The sequence below is a fragment of the Meleagris gallopavo genome, chromosome 4 (assembly GCF_905368555.1).
Source record: "Meleagris gallopavo chromosome 4, MGAL_WU_HG_1.1, whole genome shotgun sequence".
Taxonomy (NCBI): domain Eukaryota; kingdom Metazoa; phylum Chordata; class Aves; order Galliformes; family Phasianidae; genus Meleagris; species Meleagris gallopavo.
In genome coordinates this window covers 28,134,681-28,155,832 of record NC_139407.1, presented here as the reverse complement: position 1 = coordinate 28,155,832, position 21,152 = coordinate 28,134,681, and the positions used below count along the sequence as shown (strand labels likewise).

At 41.1% G+C, this 21,152-nt stretch overlaps 1 protein-coding gene across 7 annotated transcripts in view; it reads right to left on the bottom strand.

The window, feature by feature from the left end:
• The window catches only part of ADGRL3 (adhesion G protein-coupled receptor L3), a 490,337-nt gene that overhangs the window by 129,035 nt on the left and 340,150 nt on the right, over positions 1–21,152 (bottom strand). For 6 of the 7 annotated variants that reach the window (XM_085222627.1, XM_085222629.1, XM_085222628.1 and 3 more), the window contains exon 7: positions 15,853–15,933. The exons of the other annotated variant lie outside the window; for it this stretch is intronic. In XM_085222627.1, the coding sequence (XP_085078753.1) occupies positions 15,853–15,933 (81 nt within the window). The remainder of the gene's footprint in view (positions 1–15,852; positions 15,934–21,152) is intronic. 7 annotated transcript variants of the gene reach the window in all.

Below are 21,152 nucleotides of genomic sequence, written 5' to 3'. Positions count from 1 at the left end.
GCGCCAGCTGGCAAGGCAGGGAGAAGCAATAGCTGCACTACCACCCTGAGGACGCAAAGAGCAGAGCCAAGGCTGCATCACAGCCCTGCCTGCACATTGCAGCCCTTGTTTCCAATCTTCTTCCATTTTCTTTTTTCCTCTTCTATTTCCTTTTTTCGTGTGTGTATGTCTTTTTTGTTTTGTTTCTGTTTTTGTAAGCAAATAACTCTGAGATAACCAGAGAACAAAAGGAAGAACAAAGATTGCAGGTAGCTAGATCATTATGTATCCCAGCTGGGACAAGAGCATAAGCCTCCAGAACTTACTTGCCAAGTTATTTTTCAGTTATGCCAAGAGAACTGTGCCCTCTGAAGCTTTCTGGCATCAGAACTGTTGTGAGGTAAAGCAATGAGGTTTCCAGTGCTGCAGGAGTGCTGTCAGGCTGTAGGAGCCACCAACCACCCAGGCATCTAGTTAATTCAAGTGCAATTACAGTCAATAAAAGCTGCTTGTTACTTACATCTCTTCAGTACAGGACTTGGAGAGATGCTGGTTTATGTACTGGAGTTCTCCCTCAGAGTGGAGATTTGAGAGCAGAGGCAGGTGTGCTACACATCCAAGCCCCCAGTGGGACTGGCTCAGATGCAAAACTCAGGCCTGTACCCATAGCTCTGGTTCTATGCTCACAGCCCCTTAGGTTCTGCAGTTTCCAGCAAGCTGTAGATGGATGCTTGGTCTTATCCCATGTTGTTATCCTTGAACAGCTCAGAAATGCTCAAAGATATGCCTTGTCAGGACAGAAGAATGAGAACCCACATTGCTCAGCACTCACCTCTGTTCCTCCAACCCTATCATCTCAGCACCTCTTGCACAGCTGAATGCAATCTATACTAATTAGCTGTTTTATACAGCTCTTTGTTTTCTTCTGTTTTGCCTTTCCTCCCACATTTTTCTTCTTTTCCATTTCTATTGAATTTTTGCAAGACTTGTAGCCAGCAGTACAGGCTATGAATGGGGCTAAAACACTTTGTACTAATACATTTACCCCTATCCATGCCAATGTTCTCTTACAAAACACAAACATACCTCTGGGAGCATATTTTCTTGATCTAATTTGTAATTGCCTGTGCAAACAAAACAGAAAGAATATGCTAATTTCACTAGCTACTGATTGCAAAAGTCAGTGCTCCATGGGCTGCTTTTGCCATTTCTCTTGTGCCAAAACTTCCAAATAATAAATTGTCAGAAAGTGCAAAATATTTTACCCATGTGTGCAGGTCACAACCAACATTGATCAGAGAACACAAAAAAGAGAAATGTGTTCAAAACTTGTTTCTTTTTTTTTTCTTTTTCAAGCGTATTGAAGAGAACATGCAATTCTGTCATTATCTGCTCATTTAGGAAATATTAACAACTTAATTGTGCTATGTCAGCACTAACTGGCCAGCTCTATAATTGCCTTTTCCTTTTCTCCCAAACCAAAAAAGATCATAGGACATGAAATAAGTATTCACAGGGCAATAAAGTGCCACAGTGAAAAACCCCTCCATACAGCAACTAGATTTATTTGTGGAAGCATGAAATGACTAATTCCACAATGAGACCAATGAAGCAGAATAAAATCTGGTCTAGTATAACAAGCAGTGGCTTCTTGTTTATGCCCAGCCTTTCCTGTTGTTGGGATGGAGTGGTCGAGAGCAAAAATTCAACACCACTACCACAGTTCCCAGTGCCAGTTCAGGGTCTGTATGAGAATGAAGGGCTCCAACCACATTTGGTGAGCAGACAGTGTAGCAGTGATGCAGCACTAAAGAATCATAGAATGCTCTGAGTTGGAAGTAACCCACAAGGATCATCATGTCCAACTGCTGTTTCCTCACAGGACCATCGAAAAATCAAGCCATATTTCAAGCTTACTGCTGTGACTGCTGCCCTGGAGAGCCTGTTCCATGTTCATCATCCTCTGGTGAAGAGCCATTCCCCAACCCCTTCAACCCTCCCCTGACACAGCTACGTGCCATTCCCTCGGGCCCTGTCACTGTCAGAGACAGCAGAGCTCAGCGCTGCCCCTCTGCTCCCTATCAGCAGCTGTAGCCACCATGAGGCTTCCCCTCAGCCTCTTCTGCTCTGGGCTGAGCAAACCCAGGGACCTCAGCTGTTCCTCATACATCTTGCCCTCCTTCATCATCTGCATAGTCCTCCTTTGGACACTCTTTAATAGTTTTTTGTCTTTCTTATATTGTGGTGCACAAGCCTAAACACAATGCTTAAGGAGAGCACAGAGCAGACTGGGACAATCCCTTCCCTTGTCTGAGTAGAATATAAACTCCTTAAGAGAAGCCATGTCAATTGCGAGAATACAAGAAAAACTGTTCAGAGTAGCAGCTGTGGAGCAAGATAAACAGCATGAGAACCAAGGACTCCTCTAGAAGAAGAAAGAACATCTCACGGCTATGATTGGATAAGCGCCTGTGTGAACGGTTGAAGAGTGTTTCACAGAATGCTCTGTAACATGTAAACGTGGATGGGAAAGTTGAAGGGGTGGATGGGAAAGCTAGAAAAAGAAAACATGTGAAGGTATATAAGTGATGTGAAAACTTGTAATAAACAATTTGGATCGTTCACATCTGAGTCTGTGCATCAGACCCTGCAGTCAATGAAACCAGAAAGCCTTCAGAAAGGTAAGGAGCTGTCTGTGTGACCGTGCAGTGGCCCTACATCTAAAAACCAAGGCTTGGAGGTTGCGCTGTGAGCAGAAAGCCCCTACTGTTAACGGAGACTCAGCTCCTGCCATTCTCCACTCTCAGGCCTTCATTTGCTCCAGTAATAAACACCTCTGCAAAAATATCTGTAGATTAAAAAAGGAATTAACCTCCAAGCAAAGGAGAAGCTTAATTAAGCATTGCTCTAACAGAAAACTGAAGGGAAGTACAGGTTAAAAAAAAAAAAAAAAAAGACAAGAAAAGACAAGAGAAGACAAGACAGCTGCATAGACTTGATTCCAATTTCCCCTCTTGTAGGTCATTTTACCCAATGTAATTTCCTTTCTATATTTGGGCAGGTTTGTTTCTGAAGAACTGCCCATTAACAGAAGGGGTTTTGTTGCTTTCCATTCACTCATACATTTTTTTTAATGCTCTGCATTATGAGTCCTCCATCAAAAAAGCAAAACAGATTTAAATTAGACTTTGGGAGTATGCCATTTCATAAACTTCTCCCCAAAGAGCTTCAGCTAATTAAACAAATGATTGCAAAATACTCACAGTGTCAACCCTGTCAGCTTATATGCAAAATATCTACTCCAAGCTGCAGTTATTTAACCAAACACAATGTGGAGGAGTAATGTGCTTTAAAGATAAGCACAAGCCACTGGCCATAAGGGGGCACACACTTTGTAAAACCATGGGTGGATGATGGGGCCAAGGACTTTGGACATCCCAGTCCACGGCCTTGGGAGTCAGCATGCACATCTGCCTCAATCTGTCTAAAAGGTACAGGAGCAGAAGATACAGGGGGTCAGCTTGACAAGGAGACTTTGACAGACTGAAAAACGTTAGTGATCTGTTCCTCTCTCAACATTTGGGCTGAGTTCTGTATCACTGCCAAGAAAGCAGGCAAGGAGCAGTTAAGGATTCTCAAGGAGAATTCTAGATTTTTGCTGTTAAATTGAAGCGACTTGGTGTGAAAGCTGGGAAGAAGAGAATCAGTAGGAATGGCTGCTGAGGGTGGGAAAGCAGGAGGGTAGGTGTTGCGTTATTATCATGCACGTAGTTGATGGAGGTAGCAGTTCGGCAGCTGAAATTCCAAACTGTCCTAAGCTAAAGGGTTGGAGGAAGGCTATTTTAAACCTCTATATGTGTTACGTATAACGCAACGCAGGCATTTAATCCTTCCCCTTCCAGCTTATCTAGCTTTCCCACTCCCAGCTGCGTGGCTTGCTCAGGCAAGCCCTCTGCTCTCACCCTCTCCCAAACCCTGCAGTCTGCTGTTATCCTCTCATACCTCTCTCACTGGCTCCATCTCCAGTCCACGCCCTGGTAGCACGTAACCCCAGACAGGTCAGCTTTCCCTACATCTCTGTGTCTCAGTGTTCCTGCTATTTTCAGCACATGCTGCCTTTCCCTGAGAGCTTCTGCAGGGTCTTTTTCTCTTATCCAAATCTTTCCTCCTCACCTGCAGTGATGTTCCAGCTTCTGCTTCCCCTCCCAAATACTCTCTGAATGCAGAGTAATCTCTTTATCCATTCCATTTCCTACTTTACAACACGCTTCTAGCATGAAGTACCTACTGCCTCCCAGTACTGACTTCTACTTGCCTTCCCACTTCTCTATCTACTCTCCTCTCCTGTATTTATTTTCCAAGCGAGTGAAATTTTCCAAGCCAGGCACCTTACTTTCTATGCTCGGGTGTGCACAATGAGGTATAACGTGAATTATAACAGCTTTACTAGCAATATGCAATATTAACTTTACTGAAGCCCTGTTATGGGTCATAGAATCCACTGTGCAAGATTGGAGCAAAAAGCACTGTGTCCGTGGTCACCCAAGATGCTTCCAAGGACGCTGTTCTTGTTGCATCAGCTATGTGCTGTGCTCACGCTGCAGGGTATGTGAGCTCTCGGACAAGCTCCTACCCATTCAGCCCTCTGTCTGGCTCTTTCATGCCTTGGCAGCATTATTAATGAGAAAACAGTTTGGAAAGCAGAAACTTGGTTCAGAACGTTCCCTTAGGAAGAATGCCAAGATCCTTCCTTGTTTATTTTACTTGTTTTGTAAACATTCTTATAATACTCATCAATACAGTCTGTATAGCATATTTTTTTAAATCCCCAGCATGGACATTATTATCTTCCTTGTGACTCTGGCCTTTTCTTTGATACCACACACTGAAGTGAACGCATTATGTTGCCATTTTACTTTACGTATTGTGCTGTGTACTGCTTGATTGTAGGCTCTTAGTGAATCAACCTAACATTAAATGAATCAGAAGGTACTTAAATCACATAATAGACACCAGCACTGGAAATGGTCAGGAAACAGGGATTAAGGATGAATGTTTTGTTTACATGATCAGAACACATTAAGGCATGAAAAATGCTGAGAAATTCTTCACTGAACATGTCTGGTAAAAGCATTTAGTTTGGTTCTGCCAAGTTTTCTCTTAGCCGGGCTGGTTTCAGATCCCTACTGCTAAGCAAATTAGAAGTTCAGTAAATAAATTCTGTCAATTGTTTGATTTTCTCTTGAATTCTCAAATTCAAGCTTAATTTATGTCTTTAAATGTGGCCTACAATATATAGAGTCTCTAATCAAAATGGTGCATTAACCTCATTTTATTTTTTTTCTCCTTAACTTTATCAACCTACGGAACCTAGCTTGCATAGTTATTATCACAAGATATTAACATAATGTACCTTTTCCTTAGCAACAACTATAGTATCTGGGGAATGCAGCCCATAATAATGCAGCTTGATCCAGAAGCACAATAAAATATAAATAAGCTTGTTACACTTCAGTGGCACACAGGATTCCATTGCAAAGGGCCTTCATGAATTTAGAAACCTCATCTTCTTTCTACTCCCAAACACAGATTTTGTAAAGGAAGATTTATGAATACACATTTCCTTTTATTCCAGAAAATGAAATGTAATTGTTTACTCAGTATTATTTTGCTGCATGTCTACCGCTAAATTTGTGGTCATAATAGAAGCACATGCACATGCACACGTATCTGTGCAAAGCAGCACTCTTAATGAAATAAAGATGAAACCAGGATGTAGAGAAAAACAGCAAATCTAAAGGAGGGACTACCAGGATAGCATCCATAATTGTGGTCATTTTTTTAAGAAGAAAGCACTACCAATTTTCTCCAGGAAAAATAAAGCTGCAATGAAGCAAAGGATAAACTTGCTACAGATTAGCATATTTAATCTGGAGCTGTCCATTCATAAGACTCCCAGTGTACCACAGCTACAAAAGGAAAAAGGTGAGAGCCTGTTCGTCCCTCAGACCACACCCATATGAGAGGAGAATTTCATGTAAATTCATATCCTTACCTGGAGTCTGATACGTTTGGCTGCACTAAGAGTGTAGCCTAAACACAGAGCTAACATGTACAGGTGTCCTCATCTGAGTATGGGCAAAGTCTTCTCCTTGCCCCATGTCCATTTAGTTCTCCCCATCTCTGGCACCTCCCTGGCCAACAGCCCTATGGTCTGGATTGTGCCGTCACGTCCCTTGTACCTCTAACTCTTATAACTAATTTTACCAACCCAAATCTCTCTTTCTCAAAGACAGTTGAGATATTTTAAATACTGCTTCCTGAATGTTTTCAGGGAGAATGAACTCCATTGAGCCAATTTGAAGGCAGTAACAAACCATTAGGATCTAGAAGATAGCAGTTCTTGTCTTCTGAGCAAATATCATAGTTATCATGTCAAAATGAAAAGCTTAAATAACAAAACCTCTTAAGAGAGAGCCAAGACACAATCTTAACAACAAGGGTTCGTAATGCTTATCTGTTAATCAGAATTTAGCATGCATTTACTAAGACTAAGATTTCCAAAAGACCTTTTCAGGAGCTGGGTACCTAATTCATTGGAATAAATCTCTTTCTGAACAGATTGTAACACATCACTAGAATTCTCCTGTACAGAACAGTATAAAAAAGGAAGAATAAAAATTCAACAATTCATTTTCAGGAAATTCAAGGGCTGAACTGGACTCTAAAACCAAGCACATTAGAAGGAACTGGAAAACTACGTGCTGGAAGTATCTTTTTTCCAACAGTTTCTGATTCAACTCCAAACAATTCCAAGTGCCAAATGCTGTAGAAAACCACTACTGTTTAGCAATAGAAAATCCCACTGCATAGCTCCCCGAAGAGCCACCATATGAACACAAAAACTCATCTTTTGAGTCAGCGCTGTCAACAGCATGTGTGAATCTAACATGATTTGCTTGTATGGGAAATTGGTCGACTTTCTAGAAAAGCCCAGCATGAGTCTGATGAACTTCAGTGAGATTACATCAAACTTGATAATGACTATTAAGATACTTCAATGTTTTATTGGAAGGCAGCCAGACTCCACTAGAATAGCCCAAGTCTTAACCAGCTGACTTTCCTAGCTTATCTCATATTTACATCTAGGTGGCACAGCAACAGGGTAGCTTTGGATCATTTTTGTCAACTAATTTGCCACCAATGAATGCAGTGGGATATAATTTAGTAGAAGGATTGAGCATGCTTTTTCCTGACCTAATTCCATACCACAGATTTTATTGAAACTAACTCCAAACTTACATTTCTTACATTACTTTTGCAAAGGGAAAAAGATCTTCCAAGAGACACTGAATTTTCTAGAAGCTCTTGTTGGTGACTAAAAGCTCTAATATAACAGCAACATTAAAGAAAAAGTAGGAAAAAAAAAAAAAAACAAAAACATTTGCCAGTAGAAAATGCTATAGATGTAACACAATATTCCACCACTTCAAATATTTTAACATACGTGCCATTCAGAAATCCAAGTTACAAGTCCAGGAAGCATTAATATTTTGTTAGGTAAACATAGCATTTATTATCTACTCTAAAAATAATTTCGTTCTGGCAATGGAAAACTCTACCAGACACTAAGAAGTCATCTGCTACTATAAATAGTGTTAACTGGGTAATTTTTCATCCAGATTTATACTCAGTGAAGAATAAAACAAACACTACCTCTTGTAGCTGCAATGGAATAAAATCTCTTTTCTAATTCAGTAACTGCACCAAACTACTCCCACATTAGGAGTGGCTTCCTAACTGTACTGCTAACAAACTGTCTTCCAGATTCAGAGTATCAATTTGTTAACTCCTGGAATTCTCTACCACTCAAACAAGGCCGTATATTAAAAAAAAAGTCCTATAAATGTATAAAAGACCTTTTGTAATGAGATTCACATCTCTCTGATCCTCAGAATTTTAATTTCTTGTTAATATCCACAGGTCTTGTCCAGAACAATCCCATCATCCCCCTATATCCCTCTTTAGTTTTTCAGGTGATGATGACATACTTCATCATGTACATCATGGAGCGCTTCTACAAGTAGGCATCACATGATGTAAGAAGCAGAACCTGGCAAATGACGCAAACAGCATGGCAGATATAACCTTTCCTGGGCTACGCTCTTCAATGGTGGCAGCAAGTTCCTGTAGGAAATGTTACCTCAGATTGTGCACCTTTTAGCATCTCTGAATGGGCAAAATGAAAACCAGTTATGCCTTCCAGTCAAACTGCTACAGACTGACACCATTCTCCTCTAAATAGACAAGTGGTTTTGGAATTTGGTGGACCTGAAATTTGATCTCTTGTATGATTTATTTGCTATCTTCTCCCATTACACAAATATAAATATAACAGGCATGTTTTTCTGCAGCTCTGAAGTGATTCAGAATTAATACCAGATGACAAAATGGACTGTGTACCAGGAGGGGAAAAGTTACAGTAAAAGCTCCTTCCCATTAACGGGGCCATTCATTCATAAGGCCACTATTCCACAGGGAAGCTGGACATAAATTATGGATTTGACATCTAGTTATAGACGATTATATCTGACATAATGAAGTTATAATGGAAGGAGTTTGCACATTGTTTGGTTATTAAGTGCCCATTTCTTGTCCCTGCACCAGGTGCAACGGTGATAGGCCATACAAATCATCCAGAAGAAATGCCAAAATGGGCTCCCTTACTGATAAAGCACCACACATGTTTATTAATTTAACAGCTTGTCTTATGTCTCCCCCATCTGCTCATTTAAAACAGTTATTTGCCCTATAAATATTTCAGAAAAAGAAGTGTAGCCAAAAATTAGTCTGGCAGAACATGAAAAAAAAAAAAGTTTGAGAAGAGTCTCATGCTGTATGCAGTGTTGCATTCATTTTCCACATTGAATTAGTTCAACAGCTTTTTCTCAAGCTGGTAATAGGACATTCACTTTCGATTAGTGATGCTTGAGGGTGTACTGCCATGGCTGGCTCTGCTTTCCAGCTGTTACCACTGCTGGGCAGGTGAGAACCTCCCCCACTGATAGTGAGTGGCACGACTCAGTACACCGGAAAATGAAACCCATTGTCAAAACAATCTCCTGGGTAGGCATCTCTGTCCACTTTGTGCATATCAGATCATAATGTATCTTAAAAATAAAAACAAGGCATCTTTAAATCACATTTCATGCTAATCTCCGTAGAAAAGCTCCTATGCAAGGAGGCAGCTAGTTGGTTAAAAAAAAAAAAAAAAAGAAAAACAAGATAAAATGCATTTTTTTTTTAAGACTTGTAGGAATAACGTAAAAGGTGTTAAACATCACTCAGACTCCTTCTTCCCTTCAATTCTTTAAATATTTTCAAGTGTAAATACTTTGAACAGTTCCCACCAGCATACGCGATTTAGCACTCCTCCTTGAGAGACTTTGTTAGCTCCGGCTTTCTGCTGGAGAGAACGCTGTTATCTTATAAATAAACAGCAATGCCCTGAGGTCCTCCTCTGCTATGAAAACACACATTCCAAAGAAATAAGAGCAACAGTTCAACACCAGAGTAAAAAGAAATCGGTGAACAGCATGCAATTAACTTTCTCTGACTATGGATTAGCTATAGGACATAAAGAGGGCCTTGCTGATTGTAACAAGCCAACAGGAGGACTCTTGGCTTGCTGCAAGATTTCCAGGAGCTCTGACCACTCTGAATATGATGCCAGTTATCATCACTCAAGATACTTAGATGAGGAATTTATAAATACTAAGCACGGCCTATGTTCAAAGCACCTGCCTGCTTCAGGGAAATCAGAATACCCGGGAAGATGGACGTTTCAGAACAAATCTGAACTGTGACAATAGATTTTTGAAGAGCTGTGGATGAGACTGGAAAAAGCATCATATACTTTTATCAGAGCTCACTCTCCATTATTTTCACAACTCTCTGTCGGTACACTGAGCTGTTTAAAGACTCATCTCCAGTGCAGAAAGTGAAGCCTTTGAATGAGCTGCCCATCATGACAAAAAGTTAAGTTCAAGTGAAAAAAAAATAATCCAGCAAATGATTCTATACAGATGTCTTCAAAGTAAGGCAGCTCAAAATTCATTGCACATGTGATGCTCACAGTCACGGCCAAACCTTTCCAGTGACAGTGGCTTTATAGTGAGCTTACTGTGAATGGTCACCTTCAAATAACTGGTCAAACACCAGTTCTGAGATGAGAAAATTCTGCATATGTTTCTCTTGCCTGCTGCAATCAATGATATTTATTCCCCAGCTCAGGAGGAATGAGATCCTGTGGTGGCGTGTACATAGTGGTTGTAAAGGAAAAGCCCCAAGAGCAGTCATTGTTGGAGAAAAGGCTGAGCAAAAGCAAAGAAAACAGCAGGAGAGAGACAGTTGAAGAGTGGGACATTATATAGACACCCAGCATTGGATGGGGACAAGGGAATAAGCTCCCAAGATAGAAGACCCTGACCACCATCCACTGCATGGTGCCATCATGGCTCTAAAGTGGTGAAATAGCCTCTCGCTTGGACACTTCCTCCTGAAAGTAATTTTGCCTTAAGAATCTGAAAAATGTGTTGCTATAACTAACCCTAAAGGGAAGGAACAAGGTTAAGTACAATTGGAACCTGGAAGAAAAGCAGAGGGGCACCATAAAGAACTCAAAAGCTGAGTTAATTAAGGAGGTTTGAGAGAAACCAGAAAAATCCTGGAAGGAATTAGGAGGTATCTGGCCACCATCAGCTCTAAGTAGAAACATCCAAACAGCACATCTCTCTCGTAGCCTCGAAAATGGGAGAGGAAGGCAAGACAGTGGGTGTCTCAGGGCCTGGCAAGCATGAGACACGTGGCTCTGTGCGTCAGCTTCAATTATCACAGGAAGCGCCACAGGGCCACACTGCGCTGTGTCCCCCTTTCTGGGTTTGGGAAGGAGTGCTGGGCTGTGCAATCTGCTCTGCTGGTAACCGGCTGTCACATCCTCCCACATCATCTGCAAAACCAGCGACCTTCTCTGGGAACTTTGGGAGGAGGAAAAAAAAGGCCCAGAATGTGTGCAGCCCAAAACCCGATCTATTTTTGGTAATAAGATTTTGCAGTGCTTCTGATGCTCAGGAGTGGTTGACTATTCCTCAGACTTGCAAATGTAAAGAGGAAGAAAAATGATAAAGTGGGCCCAGCTTTTGAGGGAAGGATGCATAAAAGGGCACACTGCTGAGCTGGAGAGGAAAGAAGGAAAACAGCAAAACCTCTGCTTGTCTCCCTGATAGCAAATCCAACAGGGTATCCTATAGAAAGAGATTCTGTGCCTACGGAGGCTGAAATACGTAACTGAGATTTACAGGAAAACAGTCCCGATACTTGAACTGGGACCCGAACAACCTCCTTGCTTGAAAAATACACATGAAAGGGTGAGAATCTCCCATCTCTCCTTTATTTGCTATATATTAGTAGAGCTGGGGAGCAATAAATGGTGTTGCTAATAATTTCATGTTTTGGAAACACACTGACTTTAAGTGTATCAATCTCCAAGACAACTACTCCCCTTGAGTTTTGACTTTGAAGGAAATCTTTGCAAAATGCTAGCTCAATGGGGGAGGAGAGCTTCTTGGACTGCCTAGTTGTAAAAGCCAGACATATATTTTATGTTTAATATGACTCCATACATACACCCAAATCTGCTTCAATAAAGCTTTATAAATAGTTTTAGTGTGTGGACTCAGTAAGTTTAATTCACTCTATCTACTGTATTTTAGTACCTGGTGGAAACTCCGTCCAAATGCTAAATTTAATTTATTGCTATATATGATAATTCCATCAAATTCCTTTCTAAGGCAGTGTATCAGAATCATCCTTATCTGTGAAATTCCTTGCTATTATCAGTAACCAATGATCCATTTTTAAACATAGGTTTAATTCTCAGCCTATGAGGTCACAAGTATGACTACAAGAAAGAGTTTGGTGCCGTAGTACAATGATTGACAGCTACAGCTCAGTAAGCAGGACTGCCCAAGTGAAAGAAAGGTTCTTGGAACACTACTGACTACCCACGGAAGGCAGGGAAGACAGCTCACCAAGGTTAACAGATTCTCTTTATGTGCTAGCCTCAAGAGGTTGGAGAACAGCCCTCTGGAAAAGAGATCTGAGCATTCTTGTTGATGATAAGTTGGATCTGAGACAGCAGTGCACCCTGTAGCCAAATGACTAACCATACCCTGGGGTGCTCCAGACCCAGCACTGCCACTGAGCAAGGGGAGGGGTTGTTTCACTCTGCTCTGCACTGTGTAGCCTCACCTCCAGCACTGGGTACAGTTTTGGGCGCCACAGTATAAGGACAAAAAAACTATTAGGGATCATCCAAAGGAGGCCTACAAAGATGATCCTATGATTTCAAAATCCAGCCACCAGTCCTAGCTTGCATCATCATTGGGACCACGCATGATGAAGACACAACTGCCACTTTGGAAATCTCATGGCATTTTACTTATATTCGGTGGTCCAAGACCTTATCTACCCCTGGAATCATTCTGCATATGGACAGTGTAAACAGGTGAGTAAAAATAATGCATCTGAGTCACCAGACTGAGAGGAAGTATAAAAATAATAGTTAACATTGCTTCATATATGGAACTAATTTGAAAATATTCTCAAATTAAAAAGGGGGTGGATAAAAATCAGCGTCTTGTTTCAAATGCTGATACAGCACCTTATTTCTATTAAGTGATTTACGGTGTCATTACTGCATTACTATACAGAGCACTGGCTCAGAGTAATTACCCTGTAATGTATGATGACACTAATGTACTAGTAAACTACTGGAGTTTATACTCTATTCAGCACGAGCATCAGGACTCTGAAAGGCAGGTAAAAATGCACTGCATGCATAAACAATGTGGGTAAATGTCACCAGCGATAAAATTTTTAAAAAGGAGAAGGAAGAAGCAGTTACCAATAAATCTGCCAGCTGAGGATTGCAACTGCACAGACCCACAGCAGTACTCAATCTGTAGTTTTTAATACAGGAAGGAAAGATGTTTTTATATCCCTAACCTAGCCCAATTTCCATTTATTATAATTAAAACTGTAAGGTGGGTATCAGCTATGTTCTTTTTGTCACTTTAAGTGCAACACTAACCACTAACTGGTGTCCAGCTCAGTGCTAGGGAGAACATGCAAGGGAAATGAAGGGCATCAAAGCAACTAAAGCATTTAGTGGTTTATGTTCACTGTTGTAAACTGGTACTCTAAATTTAAAGTCCCAGCTATTGAAATAGTGGAGAATCTTTTTTTTTTAAATACACCTTGTGGCAATGGGATAAAGCTTGAAGCATAATCTGAGTGTGTCCCATAGTCTCAGAAAATGTAGCCCAAAAAAGCCACCTCATAACTGCTACGTACTTAGAAAAAAAAAAAAAAGAAAGAAAAAAAAAACAGAAAAAAAACCCACATGATTTTTAGAACGTCCTAATGGATTTTGGGCACTGAGGCTGGAAATGAGACAGCATATGCATAGCTAGATGTACATGTCCCAGGGCTAAAGGAAAGCCTTGCTCTTCCTCAGGAGATAGTACCAATTACCATATTTTTAACACCCCCCCAGATACCAGCTAATGGATTGGCTGCCTCCCTGGTTCTCTCCCATTAAATTACAAAAGGGATTCAAGTCCTTACCAGCATGTGGCACCAGCAATATAATTCCTTCCACCCTAAGCAGTCCTTTCTTTAAAATGTCTCAGCTGGGGGGTGGATGGCCCAGTGGAAGCAGTTAATGCAGCAGTTTATGTTTGAACAAACTCTATTTTACCTTCTCTGCAAGTGTTGCAACTGTTCTGCGTGATAGACATTGCCCTGCTCCTGTTGGCAGTGGCATTCATCTTGCAGAAGTAGCTATGCCCTCCCAAATAGCAGATTACTGAAGACTTTTGATAAACCTTAGCTCTTTTACCTTGGAGAAAGTAAGGCACAGCATCATCTTTGCTGTTGTTTCATTCTCCTTGCTGTTTCATTCCATATAGACTGCTTCAGACCCCATGACAAAGATGTACACTGACCTATTCTAATTAAGTTCTGAATCATTACGTTCAACATCAAAGTAAGATTTGAGTGAGAAGGTGCTGAAATTCCTATCTGTTTCTGCTTTATTGGAATGCTTTGCTAAAAAATCTGCTTCTGGCTGGCAAGTTTTATTATAAACCTTGAGGTTTTCACGTAGCTTAGAATAAGTTGACGATCTCATATGTGTCAAATCTCATCTTTGGGTGCACCTCACCCAAAAATGAATGGAAGCTGTAGACTGCCAGGAGACTGTACATGATTGATCTGACTCACAACAAGCCTAACTTTGGAGACAGCACTGTGAATCCAGCATCATCCGCCCTCCAGAACACAGTTCTACCTCATAGAGATGCAAGAGGAACTACCAATGAATAATTGTGCTGAGGCTGCTTTTATACAGCAAGAGTCAATTCCTTCATTTTCATTACTTCATCAGCTGAGAAAACACACATTCACACTTTCAAAGGCAAACAAACGTTTACTTGATCGAATTACAGATCAAGACACACGGATGGTGATGGAAAAGCTCACTCAAACTTAAGACAGCCTTTCATACTAAGTGCATTAATGGTATGCTTTCATTTAGTCTACAAAGTCCTTCGACTATTGGAGGTGTAGGGATATGTTTGCAGTTGCAGCTACAATTCACTGAGACAAAGGTTGTTCTGTCTCTGAGAATATTAGAAATGCACAAAGAATTGAAATTTAGAGGACAGATTTTTTCATATTATGTAATGACAGTGAGCTTATCCAGACTAATCTTTCATTAACGTATTTTTCAAGGACATACTTTTAGAGAAACATACCCACACAAACACGCTCTCAGCCTTACAGTACTGGGGCAGAACGGCATAATCACTACAAAGGACAAGCCCGTACCCTTCCTGCCACTGCAACACATTTTGAAGGGCAGGAGAAGGAAACAAAACAAAACAAACAAACAAAAAACCCTAATCTATAGTGTTATCTGCCTGCTAGCACGCTTTGGCTGCATTATTTTCCTCCCATTCCTTTCTTCCATAACACTCCTTGTGTTTGTTGTTCCTACACATTCCTGAAGCTGATCAAGAAATCTCTTTGTATGCTGCTTGATTTGTAGCAGTGAATGCATACTCTGGGTCTGAGCCCATTTCCCCAGGCCACGGGGAAAACAGTGAGGGTTCATCACAATGCAGCTAGGTGAAGATCCTCTAAATCAGGCTAAGAAATCAAAGGCTCACTTTCATATCACCTTATTTTCCCAATTCAACAGAGGCACATATCTTAGCAGAGCTACTCTGGGTTCAGTCCACATATATTAGCTACTAGTCAGGTAACCTAAAACTGGAGTCATCCTCTGGAGTTACCATGTCTCCCTACCAATTTTGAAAAAATTCTTGATAATAGTAACATGGATGGAATCCAGGACCAAACTGCTGCAAAATACCTATGTACCTTCACTCACCTGAAGGCAGCCGAAATATGCTTTTATGCATACTGCTACAAACCCCCCTTGCCTGTGCACTATAATTAGAAAGGAAATGTGGAATGCAGAGGGCAAGAGCTGAGGTGCACATATCCCAAAAGTGAACTAGTGGAGAAAGCAATATGACTTGTGAACAAAATGGTATACTCAAAGCTACGTAATGTGGCACATGGGACACAGTTCTCTCTCATACAATACTTCCAGAGGAAATTATTTGCTCCTGAGCACTTGGATGAAGAATGCTAACTGCAGCTACTCAATGAACAAATGAATGATATATACTCATGTACTTGGCCCTTTCACAACGCACATGCATGGAGACTGCACCTCTGACTCACCCTTAGATGGTGGTCGCTCCAGATCTGAATCGAGGTGGATCGGTGGGGCAATATAGGAAACCTGCCCATGGTGAGCCTGCCCTGTGGACAAATAAGTGTTTTAGTTGTGCTGTTTTCTACAGAAATCTATTAGGGTATAATTAAACATACAACATTTTTGTGGCCCAGGACTCAGAACAAGTTTGTATTTTTTCTAAAGCACATTTTTCACATACACCAATGTTCAAAAGGAAGATGAACTTCCATTTGGTAAAGGCATCTACTCAGAACTTATACCTGTTTTACCATGTACATTTTGCACAATGTTCTCTTAAGAGGCCATATGCCACAGAAGTCAACCAGTTTCACAAAAACCCATTCAATGTGTTAATTTCACTCAAAGAGGCAAACTAGTAGTTCTGCGTCACAAAAATTTCTGAAGGAAGTATGGTATGAAGTACAACTGCATCTGTTTGTCCCATCTGCAGAAGATACAGATTCTGCTTTGTGGAGCTTAGCATTGCTTTCACCTGAATGGAAGCTTTTCTGTTCTCAACACTGCCATGCAGTTTCCAGTAGGTAGAGACTCAATTCTTCTCCTGTAATTCGGAAGTAACTATATCAAGAAACTTTTATTTATAATAAAAAACATGTTGTTATAATTCATCTATTTACTGTAACAATTTACAGGGTTGTTAATCTCTTTTTCTAAACACGGAAAGTTAATGACACATAGATTACGATAACAGCTAGAGTAACCTTCCTGTTTCAAGTAATATTCGTGCTGCAATAAAAGCAGTTGATTCCTCTTATGAGGCACATTCCAAATAATTAATATGGCTCCCTGTTGACACTTGCTGTTGTTGCTCCAAGCAATTTCCAAGCTAGCATCACAAGCAGCAGAGCAGTGGTACACTCTTCAGGCTTCTTTGTAATGAAATCCAGGAATACCATGAGAACAGTATGCTAGTGCACATAATATGTTGAGAACGTCTCTTCAGGGGTATAAAATATTAATGGAAAAGGGGGAGGGGGGGAAAGCATGTTTGAGTGGACAGTATATATTTACTGCTTTACACTGAAGCTGACTTAGATAATTTGCATTATTAGCCATACAACAACTGGACATTATTTAGGTTTAAAATCTAATGACACACCATAAATTCTATATTTGCTTTTAAGTGTTTTAACATGGGAAATCTGCTTCAGGCAACCCCATAGCTAATAATGAGTTACCCTGCTTTCCTCTTCTCGTTTCCATGTTAAAAATCCATTTAATGTCATTAATGAATACAAAGTCATCATCTAATAGCTGATTGGTTCTGCAGTGGAAATAGGCAGCCTGCTCTACTTTATGCTGCTCAAAGTGCAGATCAGTGTCCTTATAACTATGCAACAGGCTCCTTACTTGCTGCATCCCAGACACTACCAAAATGCAAAATAACTGAGGTTGGAAGAGACTTGTGGAAATTGCTACTCCAGTCCAAGGACAGCAAAAGTTAATTGCTCAGAACTGCATCCATTTGGAGTTTGAAGATTTCCAAAAGGAGGGACTCCGCAGTCTCTCTGAGCAACCTGTACCAGTGCTCAGTTACTAGCACGGGGAAAAAAAAAAGAAAAAAAGAAAAAAAAAAGCAGCTTATTCTTATAGAATCACAAAGTTTGGAAAAGACTTCCAAGATCATCTAGTCCAAACGTCAATCGTGTTCAAATGGAATTTCTTGTTTTTCAGTCTGTGCCCACTGCCTCTTGTCCTATCACCGGATGCATATGAAAAGAGTTTGGTTTTGTATTCTTTATTCTCCACCTCTGCACTCCAATCAGGAACCTGGACACATCAATAAGATGCCCCTGGACCACACCTGCTCCAAGCATAACAGTCCCAACTCTCTCACAGTGAGATGCTTCAATCCCTTTATCTCACTGGACTGATGCCAGTAAGTCCTTGTCTCTCTTGTACTGAGAAACTCAGAGCCAGGCCCAGAATCCAGGTGCATCCCCACCAGTGCTGAGCAGAGGGGCAGGATCATTTCCCTCAATCTGCTGGCAATGCTCTGCCTAATGCAGTCCAGCATTCTGGTGGCCTTTTCTGTCCCATGGGCACATTGCTAGCACACCTTTTTCTTTCCCCTCATCAAGTCTTCTTGGGACCAAGTAATCCCTAATACAAAGAACGAATAATTCTACTGTTTTGAAGGGTTAGGTTGGAGTAAAGAAGACACGTGCACAATACAAAAGGCTGCTAAATATCTGTGAGTTTGCTTAGACATTCATTATGATTCAGTAGTAACTATAGAATTTATGAACATTTATGAATGTTTTATAAAAGCTTTTTTACCTAATACGGAGGAAGTAGTAGCATCAAATGCTCACTTGTGACAAATGAAACAAGTCGCTAAAAGCTTTTATCTACTTGCTGCTGATACAAAACATACCTCTTCCAAAAAATATCAAACTTGACTCCTGTCAGATAGTATGCTTTTCAAAATGTTAAAAAAATCAAATTTTGAGTGTTAATACTCTATATAAAAGCAGTGCATACAACACCTGTGCTACATTTTGTGGGCATGAATACCAACTTAGTTTTGAGACTCATCAGTCTTTCCATATGAGAAACAAAATCTCTCCAGCTCTCCACTGCTATCTGTGGCCCTCGTTATGCATTCATGATCAAGATCCCATGCAAACTTTCTTGTTAATCAAAAGAATAACATTTTTTCATTGATTTTACTATTACTGGCAATGGTGATATCTGAGGGCATGGAGGGAAGAGAGCCAAGGGGTGGTGACTGAAGAAGGCCTCAGAAGTAGGAATGTTGCACAGTACACAGAGGCAGCCCTTATGTCAGGGGACAAAACTTGATTATCAAAGTAATGAGTCCTTCCAGATTTAACAGTATTAAAAATTTTCCCAATGACTCATAGTGTCATAGGACTACAGAATATCCCAAGTTGGAAGGGAACCATTAGGATCACAGAGTCCAACTTTTGGCTCCACACAGGACCACCCAAAATTAAATAACATATTAAATAACACAACTCCATTGAATAACATAATTTTACCTAATGAAACGATGTAAGATCTTGAGGATGATGTCACTGGCACAGCTCAAGTCAGTCACAAAGACTGACAGAACAAGTTTTTTTCCAAATTATACCAATTCCTGTCCATTTTATATGAGTTTAGCAGTTTTGGATGCTTACCTCAAGCCTCAGCTCTAGGACTGAGCATCCCCAGGCAATCCCCCCTCTCCAGGTCCAGTTATCGCAAGGAAACACTTGGAAAGGAGTAGGCATAAATCTTATAAAAAGAAGGTAGAAACACTCAACCTCACCCTCTTCAAATCCCCTGGTCCTTTAGCTGTCTTCTATACATGCTGGGTTTGCACAGCAGACCTTGTACCACCGTAACGTGGGACACGGGCCTCCCGTGCTCACATGACTGTCTCTCAATCTATTAAGCTTTGATGTACACCTGCACATCTATTAGTTCAGAAGTTTATCTGATCTCACTCAAAAGCCTGAAGAGCTGCCCACTCAGGCTAGCCACTTCTGAGCTGTTGCTCGGGTATCTGTGCCTATGGGAAAGGAAATAGATGTTTTCAGGCCCTTCCCAAATTTTATGGAACACTCCAAAAATAATAGCACCTCTTCAAATTAGTGGCCCAATTTTAATAATTAAAAAATAAGAAGAAGAAGAAGAAAAAAAGTCTATTTCTAAAAAAATATGAAAGGTCAAGATGCCTCTCTTGCTGACGGAAAGCTGGGCTCGCCTTGTATTACAACAGCTTGCATGGCCCTCTCCAAATCCCACTCTGACTATAACCATCTGGTGTTTCAGCAGCCGGCTCTCAGGTAAAAAAGTAAACAGCAATCAAATGTAATCATCAAAGTAACACGTGATGAAGTTGCCAATTTTGTATCTAATTGCTTCAGTCAGGCTCCGTTTCCTTTACTCTTCTTGCCTGTGAGGAGCAGCCGCCATCATGGCCTGTTCAGTAGGGCAGAAAGGAATTGCTGACAGCACGGTGCCTCTCCTGTAAGCAGCAGGAGAGGGACAGAGAGACCCTTGTGCCATGTGATCGGCTGAAAAAAAAGAAGGGTTAATGCCAGAATGCCACCGTGGTTTGCTTCCTCTCTGCTGCTTTTTTCCATAGTGTGTTGCAAGGATTCAGGCCTGGCCAACACTGCATAAACATCAAAAATGCTGTTTTTGCTAGCGGATTTCATGCTCTCACCGGCATGTCCAGTCAGCCAGCACAGCTCGGCTCTACTCCTTCCTGCTGCAGCACAAACTCTCAGGTGAGGCAGAGCGAGCACCGAGCTCGGCATGGGCACCCTAAAGGCGCTGCCTTCTGAATGCGAGGTCTCTCTCTACACTCCGTAGCCGCCATTTTGCCAGTGAAGTACAGAGGCGGCTGGGTAAATCCATCTGGTGACATGGCCTCCCTCAGGAGGAGGAAACAGAAGAGATGTCTGCAGACTGAAGGAGCGCCTGGCTCGCCATTACGTTCAGGTCTGACATGTGAGAGATGCAGCATCTTGGAAAGCTGCTAAGTTACAAGAACAAAGATAGTGTTTTGTGAGGAATGCAGGAAATGTAATGGCATGGCCCGAGGGATAACTTTGTTAAGGGATCTGGATGCTTACAGATACAAAATAAACATTCACAGTCTTCAGAAATCTGCCCTTAAGTTATTTTAGTCATCTACAGATTCCATGATAATGAAACCACAGGAAAAAAAATACACGCACTAACAAAAAAATAGCAATACAGCAGTCTTACCTGTTTACACATAAAAATGCTTCCCCTGTTTCTTTTCGGAAACACACCTAGCACCTGTGCATATGACAGTGCAGACCTCCCTCCTGACCCTGTTCCAAGCATCCAGTGCCTGGTTTTCTCTGGGGGTGAAAGTTCCCTTTCTTGACTGTCCCCATCCATGGGAGATCACTACAACATGTTTTTTTTCTGTCATGTCAGATTGCATCACTTGCTCTGTTTTCTACCCATTTTCCAGCCTCCTTCGGTATGTTTTCACCTTCCACTGGCTCCCTTCTATTTTTGAGATCTTTCTAAGACTGCCTAGCTAGCATTTCACACAGAATATTTCATTTAATTTTGTGCCTGCAGCTCTCACGACCCGGAGTTCCCTTACACTGCCTCTGTCTCCTATATGCTTTCAGCACCTTTGAATACAGCCACCTCTATGGACTGAGTTCCTCATTCTGTTTATCCGTTCGCTTGGATTACTAATGAGTAAGTTAATAACCGTGAAACCGCACATTAATTCCTGAGATTTTGATTTCAGTTCTTCACC